At 42.7% G+C, this 12187-nt stretch overlaps 2 protein-coding genes across 3 annotated transcripts in view; both read right to left on the reverse strand.

The window, feature by feature from the left end:
- The window catches only part of LOC308393937 (protein NLRC3-like), a 133423-nt gene that overhangs the window by 120511 nt on the left and 725 nt on the right, over positions 1–12187 (reverse strand). Inside the window, exons 2-5 of one of the 2 annotated variants that reach the window (XM_080878004.1) lie at positions 9987–10122; positions 4656–4732; positions 2712–4539; positions 762–1201 (exon numbers count right to left, since the gene is read on the reverse strand). The exons of the other annotated variant lie outside the window; for it this stretch is intronic. Coding sequence (XP_080734130.1) covers positions 1021–1201; positions 2712–4539; positions 4656–4732; positions 9987–10096 — 2196 coding nt within the window. The 5' untranslated portion in view covers positions 10097–10122 and the 3' untranslated portion in view covers positions 762–1020. Of the gene's footprint in view, positions 1–761; positions 1202–2711; positions 4540–4655; positions 4733–9986; positions 10123–12187 lie in introns of those variants that run through there. 2 annotated transcript variants of the gene reach the window in all.
- Positions 1–12187, reverse strand: part of LOC308393841 (NACHT, LRR and PYD domains-containing protein 12-like) — a 317425-nt gene that overhangs the window by 8895 nt on the left and 296343 nt on the right. The gene's annotated exons all lie outside the window — the stretch shown is intronic.

Consider the following 12187-nt stretch of genomic DNA (forward strand, 5'->3'; position numbering starts at 1 on the left):
ATTATCCAGCACACACTCTGACCACAGGCCCAGGGGCCACGCACAGCTGGGCTCCATCCAAGAGACAGGAAACAAACCAACACAATAATAAAAAGCACCATGTGATCTTCTTACATCTTCAAGACAAACATAGTAAAAACATGAGCATATTTGTTTCCTGATAAAATGATGTGACAGGTAGAACAGAGTAAAGTGGTGGTGTTACAGCCTTTCTCCCCTCTGCTGCCGAGGCTGTTAGTCTCTCCCAAACTCAGCTACAGGACTTCCAAATGAATGAAAGCAGCAGAAGTGGCTTTACAAATGAAAGAGGAAGAGGAGAAGAAGAGGAGAGGGAGGCCACCCTGACCATCACTCCAGCTGAAAACATCACACTTCCATTAGAGTTGGTGAGGAAATGTTGAGCAGGATGAGCTGCTGGCTAATCTGGAGGCTGTAGCAGCAGCTCACAGTCACAGTGGATTTCCACTCATGAAAAAGCTCTGGCTGCTTCATTTCTCATCTCATATCAGAGACTTTAATGCTTCACTGAAGCTGTACTGTGATGCTTCCATATCCCAGTGAGGCCTCCATAATGATTTCAGCTGTTCTGTACACACACTGTGTGCCCTGTATGGCTCAAAGTCTCTGCAGCCTGTTTTTATCTGCTATCATCAGATCTTCATCATCCTCATTCACATCCCTCACACACTCTACAGCCTCATCAGCACTGACTTCATCTTCACTGACTGATGGAGCACAACATGAACCTGTGGAGGCTGAAACACTGTCCTGTCAAACATCTCCCCGTCACCACTCCACTTCTGTCAGCCTTTAAATGAACCCTGCTCAAGTCTGTCACTTCTGTTTGGAGCCAAAAGGAAAAACTGTTGTTCAGTCGTTTGGAAAGACAACATTTCTGAAAGCACTCAAACTTCTTCACATTTGTCTTCAGACACATCCTGAACATTTAGGAACTAAAGAAAGTTTCAAACATCAAAGACCTGAAATATAGAAAAACAACAACAGCCGCAGTCAGTGAACTCACCTCAGAGTCTCCAGTCGACAGTTTGGACTCTCCAGTCCAGCACACAGAAGCTTCACACCTGAATCCTGCAGGTTGAGGTTGTCACTCATGTCCAGCTGTGTCAGATGGGAGGGGTTGGACTTCAGAGCTGAGGCCACAACTTCACAGTGAGACTCTGAGAGTCCACACTGAGTCAGTCTGTGATGATAGAAAATATAAAATGTGTTATTATAAAAGCAGAAAATCTGCATTATAAACACAGACTGAATGTATATGAAGACAAAACAGAGTGAGGTCATAATCTGATGAATCTGCTCTTCACATCTGTGCTTCAGCTCCTCTTACTGTGTTTGACATGACACAACGATTGAGTCTCTCTCAGACCTGCAGACTTTTAATGAGAATCTTTGTTTGGCTTTAATCTGCAGATGAAGGAGGAAGATGGTGTCACATTTAGGCTTCCATAATGTCCACAGTCTGTCACTGAGATCTGATCCAGAGTCAGAGTGAAGACACACATTTGGACTGTTTCCTGTTTTGACTCCAGAACATTTTGAATGAGTTCAGCTCAGTGAAGAGTTCCAGCTGGAAAGATGATCTCTGTTTGCTACCTGCTGTCAGGTACGACTGTTCACGTCCACACGCAGGAAAAACCTGCTGACTGTTACCAAACGGAGCAGAAATCTCATCACTGGACAATAATGATGAATGAACTCAGAGCTGCTGATATCAGATCTGATTTCAGGGGAACTAAACACAGAAATGATTGGCTCATTTGAGCTTTCTGAGCCATTATCTGCTGCTGTGTCGCTAGTTGGCAGAAAATGATTTGTATTCCTGTTCAGGGCTTCAGTGTTTATGAGTCCAGATCCAGGTGACAGCAAGTCAAAATGATGTTACCTGTCTGTGTCCAGCAGCAGCCTGTATTCACTTTGAATATTGTTATAACCTGACATGGATCAGTTTGTCTTTGATTGGTTTGTAAATGTCACTGTTTCCATTGGACCTGAGTGACGTACAAAGACAGAGAGGGAGAGAAAGGAGAGAGAGGATGGAGACAGCAAAGAGAGAGCAAACACAAACAGGTGAGAGTGGACAGGTGACCAAGGTCAGCAACCAATCAGAGAGCTTCTGTTTGACCCACAGTCACTGATGATGACTGCACATAACCAAGCAGTGTGTTACTCTGATATCAAATATGGATCCTGCTCTTATAATAATGATCATCAGATGATATTATTGTGTTATTTTGTAGCTGAATACGATGTTTGTGTGATTATCAGTGAAAGAAGCAGTGAGGAGGATGGAGAGAGAGAGAGGACAGAGGGTGAAGTTAGAAACACTAAAAGGATTTTTCATGGATTTCATGGATGATTTGAGTGATTTCCAGCAGGACACTTAAACATGTCAGTGGACGTCCTAAAGAACATATTCACTGATATGAAACGTGTCATTGAACAGGATTAATATCAGTGGAAACATGGTGGAAACAGCTGTGACTGCATGGATGTGACACACTTCAAATCTGTTCTCCACTCTTGGATTTGGGATCCATGGAGCTGCTGCTGAGTCTGTACAATAAAGGAATGGTGTGGAAGGTTGCAGCGTACGGACACAAACACTTTGTGGTTACAATCTGATTTTATTTTCAAAATTAAACTACTAACCTACACTGATCAATGATGTTAATGATCACATCTGGACTCACCCAGCCTTTCTGCAGTTCCTCACAGCTGGAATCAGTCTCTGTCGTCCCCGCTTTGATGTTTTGTACTTCTGCAGGTCCAACTCATCCAGAACCTCCTCTGACATCTGCAGCATGAAGGCCAGAGCTGAGCACTGGATCTCAGAGAGTTTCTTCTCTGATCTGTTCTCTGACTTCAGGAACTCTTGGATCTCCTGATGTACTGAGAGGTCGTTCATCTCCATCAGACAGTGGAAGATGTTGATGCTTCTGTCAGGAGAGATTTCATCACTGTTCATCTTCTTCAGGTTGTTGATGACTCTCTGGATGGTTCCTGGACTGATCTCTGTCTGACCCAGCAGACCTCCTAAGAGTCTCTGGTTGGACTCCAGACAGAGGCCATGAAGGAAGCGAACAAACAGGTCCAGGTGGCCGTTTTTACTCTGGAGGGATTTCTCCATGACTCTCCTCAGAAATACATCAAGTGATTGGAGATCTTTGTCATCAAAAAGATTGAAAATCATCTTGGTGAAAGATTCTGATTTTAGAAACATCTTCAGCACCTCTGTCTTCCTGCTGGTGTGACAGTGGAACATGTAGACAGCAGCCAGAAACTCCTGAATGCTCAGATGAACAAAGCAGTAGACTGGTTTCTGGAAGATCACACACTCTCTTTTGAAGATCTCTGTACAAACTCCTGAGTACACCGAGGCCTCTGTCACATCCAGACCACACTGCTCCAGGTCTTCTTGGTAGAACATGATGTTTCCTTTCTCCAGATGTTCAAACGCCAGCCTCCCCAGCTTCAGAAGAACTTCCCTGTCAGCCTCCGTCAGCTCCTGTGGACTCGTCTCACGTCCCTCATGGTACTTGTTCTTCTTCCTCTTTGTCTGAACCAGCAGGAAGTGTGAGTACATGTCAGTCAGGGTCTTGGGCAGCTCTCCTCTCTGCTCTGTAGTCAACATGTGCTCCAGAACTGTAGCAGTGATCCAGCAGAAGACTGGGATACTACACATGATGTGGAGGCTCCTGGATGTCTTCATGTGGGAGATGATTCTGCTGGACAGCTCTTCATCACTGAATCTCCTCCTGAAGTACTCCTCCTTCTGGGCGTCAGTGAAGCCTCGTACTTCTGTTAGCCTGTCAACACATGTAGGAGGGATCTGATTGGCTGCTGCGGGTCGGGAAGTTATCCAGACGAGAGCCGAGGGAAGCAGATTCCCCTGGATGAGGTTTGTCAGCAGCTGGCTGACTGATGACTTTTGTGTGACATCAGACAGCAGCTTCCTGTTGGTGAAATCCAATGAAAGTCTGCTTTCATCCAGGCCGTCAAAGATGAACAAAAGCTGAGAGACAGCCAGCTTCTCTGCTGTGACCTTCTGTAATGTTGGATGGAAAACATGGAGCAGCTCCAGAAGACTGTACTGCTCATCTCTGATCAGGTTCAGCTCCCTGAATGAAAGCAGAACCACCACACTGACATGTTGGTTCTCCAAGCCCTCTGCCCAGTCCAGAGTGAACTTCTGCACTGAGAAGGTTTTTCCAACACCAGCCACGCCGTTGGTCAGAACCACTCTGATGGGTCTCTGTTGGTCAGGTAAGGCTTTAAAGATGTCCTGGCACCTGATTGGAGCGTCATGGAGGGCGTCCATCTTGGAAGCTGTCTCCAGCTGCCTCACCTCATGTTGGGTATGAACCTCTTCACTCTGTCCCTCTGTGATGTAGAGCTCAGTGTAGAGCCTGTTGAGGAGTGTTCTACTTCCTGTTTCATCACTTCCTTCAGTCACACGTTCACATCTCCTCCTCAGACTGATCTTATGTTCATCTAAAACCTCCTGCAGACCAACATCTGCTGAAAGAAAGAAAAACAATGAGACTAAAGAGAAAGAAAACTCTTCAATGTCTGAACAACACAAGAAGTCCAGTTTTCAGAAATGAGTCCATCAGCAGACAGATGTTCAGTCTTACTTTGTACACAGCTGCTCTGACTGGCTGTCTGCAGTCCAGCTCTGCTTCTGGATCTTTCTCCACACTGTGCAGAAGCTCTGATGGTGACACAGAAAAGTCACAGTGGAGATACTTCTGTCCACCTTTGATTAGACTCATTATAAAAAGGAAACAAAGTTTGAACACAGTCATGTTTCCAGTTCACTGACTTACATTTATTCCATGGACACTCACTCTAACCTGAACCACAGCTACAACCCAACATTGTTGAGGCCTCATCTCCTCCTTTCCTGACTGTAGAGGTTAAATATGCAACAACCGACAAATAAAAGAATTTGGTTCATTTCAAAGAAATTCACACGGTGACCAAGTAAAGTAACCGTAGTAAAGGAGACAACATCCCGTTGATGGTGGGATTATTTGAAAGATTTGCTTTAGTCACGTCACCAAATGCAGTTGAACCACCCGTGGATCCATGTTTGACCATTCTACCACTCTGAGCTCTGCTTTTGAATCATTTTATTATTATCATCATTCATTTATTCATTCTTTGGAGGGGGGCTATTTCCTAATGCCGCCCTAATAAGCTGATGTTCAAGGGGAAATATAACAGAAACTCTTTCAGTGTTATTCATTAATAAATTAACAGATAAACTGTGAAGAAGAAAAAACTGAGATTTAAAGGAGAGAGTGAGAAACTTGATCATCCATCCTCATAATACATGTTTATCAGTATCTGCTGTGACCATACTGCAGTAATAACTACAAGTCTACATTTCTGTGACTGTTGATCAATCACAGCAGGAATCTGAGCTCATCTCTGCACACAGAGCAGCTTCAGCTCTGGGATAAACTGCTCGCTTCACGTCCTTCTCAGCTCACAGACACTCATCCTGATATTTTCCTTTAACATTTGATGGTATAATTCATCTGAGTTTACACTTTATCTGCATAAATACAGAAAAACAGACCCAAACACCATAAACCATCAGTTTCACCATGTAGAATATATTGTTGTTTCCTTGCTTTTAATTCAGAGAAAAACTCTGATTTGGATTTTCTCTGTTCTCTTTGCCACAGCCCATCCCAGCAGCAGCTGAAGCAGCTGACTGTCACAACACTGAACAACACTTTAGGAGGAATTTCAGAGGTCAGTAAAGCTCCAGTTTCAACATCAGTTAATTAATCATAGTTCATCATAAATGTGAACCTGGCTGGCACACATGTTAATGTTAGCCATTTAAATATTAGCAGTTAGCTGAGGCCACAAGAAGAAGAGGCCCTAGAAGAACAATGGATGATAAGATTAGATTTTCAAGACTAGGCAGAGACGTGTTTTCCTTACCTAACCTAACCTACAGTTATGTTTCCTTATTTCTGCTGTTTGCATGTTCACAGCTGAAATAAAGCTGCCTCTTTGACTTCATCCTGTTGTGTTTGGGTCCAATCCTGCCTGCCACACAGCGCTACAGGACAAAGTCTAAGATTTTTATCTTTTTAATGAATCTTTGGTCATATTTATCCAGGAAAACACAAACATGTAAAGGAGTCATCACAGTTCTCTGACCTCGTTGGTTCAGCACTGAAGTCTGGAGGGTGACCTTTGGACCCATCACTCCTCACAGATGGACAGCTGGATCCTGCAGACTGTGACCTCTGACCTCTGCAGACACAAACATGTTTTATTCAATGATCAATTCTCTGATGAAGTGATTGAAGCAGCTGTGATCACACAGACTGCAGATAATGCAGCTGTTTCCTGTCAGTAACAGTCCTCTTAGATTAGAGTTCAGCTTTTTACAGGAAAACAAATGTCCCTGAATGCAACAGTGAGACACAGTCTGCCTGTGTGGCTGTGATAGCTGCCGTTAGGAGCGCTCATGTGTTTGCAGTTAGACGAGGAGATGTTACCATCATGGACACGTTAACAAATCCTGCAGCATCACGTGGCACAAACACTTTGTGTTCCTGTCATCTGCAAGCAACAGGAAGTTCATTAATAAAGGCGGGATGGAGACGCGACTGTGATGGTTCTCCTTCATCCAGCTGTTACACACATCTGGGCTCACACGACGAGCCTTTGTCTAATACAGCAGCTGCTCTCTGAACACTTTTCTGAAGAGGAGCTGCACAAACCTTTGTTTGCTTTCTAGAGCAGCGTATCAAAGTCAAACTACCCACTGCTAGCAGCTGTTTCTATCATAGTTTAGGATCCAGATGTGTGAGGTCTAGATTTACACCTCTGATTAAAATACATAGTTAAAAACAGCCAATTGAGTCCAAATGTGTCTTAAACCAGATAAACTGACAGTTACAGCTGAGCCTGTGTATCCTTGGAGACACTGCTCTGCTACAGAGATGCATTTTAGAAACCAGGAAACATCAAAATCATTTAAATCAGAGAGTTCTTGTAACTAACAGCTCACCTCGCTGCAGCAGAGACTTTAAACTCAATGATAAAATCTTACGCCTAAATTAACTTTACTGTTAACGAGTTTTCATGTTTCTGTAATCCACCAGTGTGCTCATGCTTTTTTAAGTGAAAACATATTTTTAATGATCAAATATAATTATGTTTGTTATTTGTGGATTTTAAATGTCCTTGACAGAGACAGATGATGATCATTATCCTGCACTGTGCTCTCAGGTTTGGTCGAGCTAGCACAAAGAATGGCTATGTTGAACTTCCTCCTGGGATCTACACTAAGAAGTGAGTCCAACATTAGCAGGGTCTCTTTCCTTTATCTGGATTCACTTTAGCATTCACAGTCACGTGAAGCTTGTTATTAACTCGATAAGTCAACCCAGGGTTTCAGCTGAGCGCTCACATGAAACACATGGTGTTGGCAGCATCTGATCAATCATATTCATGGAGACGTGTATCAGCAACAGAGCAGCTGAGTTTGCAGAAGGAAGTCAAACTAAACCACAGGAACAATATGAGGAGATTACACACATAATAAAATACTAGCAGTAACACAGCTGCTGCAGACAAATCAGTCGTGTGATCGTGTGTGAGAGGAGAAGGACTGTAAAGGAGTTTGGTGTTAAAAGCTCTGTATGAATGTGGGAGACTTTGAAGGGATTTAAAAAGGCCAATATAAAATAAAAGGCAGCAAAATTGCTGAGTGTGAAAGTCACCAGACTTATCAGACCTCTGTGATTAAGACCTGTAAGAACACCTGTTTGTACTTGTTGGCATTATATCAAACACACACGTATATTAAGCCTTTGTTTGAACTCTGGTTGAATTTGTTACTTTCAGACTGTGAAACATCACAGAGGCTGCAGCTGCAGATCTTTTATTCACCTGGAAATTTACTTTAAATGTTAGATGGAAAATGTATTGCTCAGTTTAACCAAAGTAAGAACAAGAATCCATAAACCTTCATAAAGACAAACATCTCCCAGAACATTGAGCTGCTGAAGTGTCACTGAAGGGAAAAACTATTTGTCCTCCTCCATCCAGCAACACCTGAAACACCTGAGTGGAAGCTCCTCCCTACACTGTGTTTGAAGCAAAGCACAAAGGAGACACCTGCTGGAGCAGCTGGAGTCCTACAGACACTCAGCCTCTTCACTACACAAACACCTCCTACAACATCCACTCTTTCCACTCTGACTGCTGTGTTTGTGGAAACACTCCAACACACACCGCTTCACATACCAACATAGAAATGTGTGTGAAAAAGAGCTGAGCTGATATTAAACATGAGGATCTATTCAGAAATACAGAGTCAGGAACAACATCTAGACACACATTACCTCTCAGCAGCAGAAGAACAGCCTTTAAAGTGAACACCAACATCCTTTGACTCGTTGCTCTTTAAGGAAACACAGCTGGGTTCAGGTCCAGGAGATTCTGGCCTCTTATTGATCCTAAAAGAAAAACAATTGTCGCGTATTATTGAGGATGAGAACAAAACAACGAAGGTCCAGAAGAATTAGGTCAAACGATGATTTTAATGAACACATGCGTAGGGAGATGAACACCGTTACACAATCAGCGTCGATCTCCGCCCAAAAGCACACAAGCAGTTGCTTTTATAACATCAGGGTATTATTACGCCCCCTCTTGCGTCAGAGCAGATACTTGCATAAGTTAAAAACACAAATGTTCTGTTGACAACTTTTGACAAAGTTTGAAAAGAACATCGTCTCCACGCCAGGTGCTTCCTGTAGCTCGTCTTGCTTTCACTTATCCCTGGAACATCAGACGCACGTCCTGCAGCAAACTATCACTTATGCAGGCACAAAATGCAGTTACAAGCAAAATATGTCTGAACTCTTACCTAGAATATAAGTCTACCTACGGTGTGTGTGTGTGTGTGTGTGTGTGTGTGTGTGTGTGTGTGTGTGTGTGTGTGTGTGTGTGGATGTCTCGACCTCAATTGCACTCTGTCTCACCTCTCGCCTACTAAAGCTCACACCCAGACTCTCATATGTGTAACAATTTAACTGAAACTATATGTGTAATATATTGAATAAATGCTTTAATCAAATGCCACTACTCAAAGCTCAATAAAAAGGATATAAACGAATAAAAGATAATAATGAATACTTGTATCATGTGTGTTTTGTAAGCGTGTAGGCAATCCTTCCATACCTCTAAGTCACTTTGCACAATAGATCGGCATCGCGACATCGCGCCAGACGAAGCTTCTGACCATCAATTATCAGACTGAGCTTAAACTCTTTAAAAGCACAAACTGCAAGATGTGTATAAAAATAGTTATAACTGCACCTGGAATAAAGGTTAATATGGGATTATGATAACACCTGTAAAACAAGTTTTAACGTAATACCAACAGCATCAATAAATGCTTTGATGAAATGATGATTAATGCAATGGTAATGATAATGGTTATGACAGTAACAGTAACATATCTCCCTGATCTCCACACAATAAATGTAACAGCTTCATGAGATAGGAAGGAAAAAATGGAAATGTTAAATTAAAGACATGATGAACAATCTGAAACTCATAAAAATAATGTACTTACTCTTTGTCACATAACAGTCTTTTGTTAAACTTTTCAATAATACCCTTTGACATGTTGCTCTTTAAAACACACTTTTACTCCCTGACCTTTGACCCAGTGTGACATGTTGACTCACTACCTCAGACAGCTTAAAATAGTCTTTTTGTTTTTTGGTGCTGCCTAAAAGAACCGTAAATATCTGTCCTATATACAGTTATGTTCATATATTTTTGTGCTACATCAGGAAACTCAAAAACATAGTTTGTAATATTTTAATCCTTATTTTTAAAACTGTTTTTGTCATTTTTCTTCTCCCATTGCATCAAAAATCATTATTTACACTGAATAAATGAGTCAGCAGCTCTCTTACATTGTTGCTGCAGGTTCATTACTGAAGTCTGGAGGTTCTCCTTTGGACCAGTCACTCCTCACAGACAAACAGCTGGATGCTGCAGATCCTGCTCCATCCTCTTCCTCCATCTTCTTGATGTCAGGGTGGAGTTAGTCTGAGAGGCAAACACACACACTCAGAGGTGCTGTTGTACTGGAAGCATCACACTGACGGGTTTCTAAAGTTCTCATTGATCATTTCATGGAGTTTCTGTGGTAAACACTGTCCTGTGACGTATGTGTTATGGTGAGGGTCATGAGGGCTAACCAGCCCCACTCCTTACTCCTCATATTTCAGCCTGAAGCACAATAACAGCCTAAACCTAACCAGGGCCCTATTTCAGGAAGCCGGTTTAGAAAACTCAGAGTGAAAAACGATACTCAGGGTTGAGTAACCCCGAACTGTCCAACTCGGAATATTCGGTTTCAGAAAGGCTGATAACAAGTAGTTCAATCAACGCGGAGTTGCTTTAACCCCAAGTTAAGCGCGCGCACGAGGATACATAAAGCCCTGATTAGTGGAGCACAGATTAAGCGAGTCACCATGGAGACGGAGGGAAAGAAGGCGCGGTCAATGTATGTTACAGCGCTTGAGGCCGAAATTCTGATGGCAGCATATGCCGATAACATGCAAATTTTGCAGAAAAAAAGTAACACAGCCTCAGGTGCCAAAGAAAGGGAGCATGCATGGCAAAACATAGCCGACAGAGTCAATGCGTGAGTGTTAATATAAACATTGATCTAGGGATTTCCACCCATTTAACATGTTATTTATTATATTTCATTTTTTATTTTATACATTTTATTTTGTGATGTGATGTGAGCGCAGGTGCAACCCAACAGGCCCCAAACGTTCCTGGCAGCAAGTAAAAATGAAATATAAAAATATAGTCCAAACAGGTGAGGTGTAATTGTATTATGAGCCATAGTGCTTGGTCTGTTTGTCCCATGTAAATCAATTGCAGTTAGAGGCTACATTAATTTTCTTTCTGTAAGCACTTATTGAAATTATCTGAGCACATTACAAGTACATATTTGCTTACTCTGTATGCTCAAATGTGACCTGTTATGGCCACTAGAAAAAGAGCGGAGGCCCGAAAAACAGGTGGGGGTCCTCCACCACCACCACTCACAGAGCCTGGCCACTTGGCTTCCACATTTGTGATAATGTTGGCAGCATCACATATGATCTTCACAGTGCAGAGAACACAAATTAGCATCCATTACTATAATGAAATGATTTGTTAGTTTGAAATGCTACAGGGAACTATGTACCTGTACATTAATGCTGTGGAAAGACTTCCTGTTCACATAGTCTCCTTCATTTACTGAAGGAGCAATGATTGGAATGTGAGTGCCATCTATACAGCCAATCACGCCTGGGAACCGTGAGAATAAATGTAAAATTTAAGTAGTTCAAGTATCACCACATCATAAATTAAGTTTTGTTCATCCTGATACCTGCAATTTTGTGGAATCCCTCTTTGATAAATCTTGTGGGTCTGTGACCGGGGAACACCACAGACGAGTGCAGGAGACGTTTCAGTGCAACTGTAACATTCCTGACTGCCCGACAGACGGTAGCCTTGGAAACGTGCTCAGCGTCATCAATATTATACAGAAAGCTCCCGTTTGCAAAAAACCGAAGTGCAATACAAATAATATGTACAGAACTGAGAGAATGTCCACGATGTGTCACATGAGCAATATTAGGCCTGAGGATGTTATTCAAATAACTTATAGATTGTGCTGAAAAACGGTAACGTTCACACAGGAAATCATCAGGAAATGATAAAATGTCCAAACGCGCTCTGATCACTCTCTCCCGGCGGAGAGCTCTGCAGAGAATTTGGGCTTCAACATCTACTGCAGGGGTGCCCAATCCCAGTCCTCGAGCGCTACCGTCCTGCAGCTTTTAGATGCATCCTTGTTCCCACACACCTGAATCAAATGAATGGCTTGTTATCAGGCCTTTGCCAAACATGATGGCATGCTGAAGAGATCAAACCATTTGATTCAGCTGTGTTGGAGTAGGGATGCATCTAAAAGCTGCAGGACGGTAGCGCTCGAGGACTGGGATTGGGCAGCCCTGATCTACTGGCTCTTCAAGGAAGGGGCACGCCATGTCTGACACTTCCTACAGTCAGGTTTCCAACACAGAGGCGGAGAAAGTCAGGGTTA

The sequence above is a fragment of the Rhamphochromis sp. 'chilingali' genome (genome assembly GCF_963969265.1).
Source record: "Rhamphochromis sp. 'chilingali' genome assembly, chromosome: 1".
In the NCBI taxonomy this organism is placed as follows: Eukaryota; Metazoa; Chordata; class Actinopteri; order Cichliformes; family Cichlidae; genus Rhamphochromis; species Rhamphochromis sp. 'chilingali'.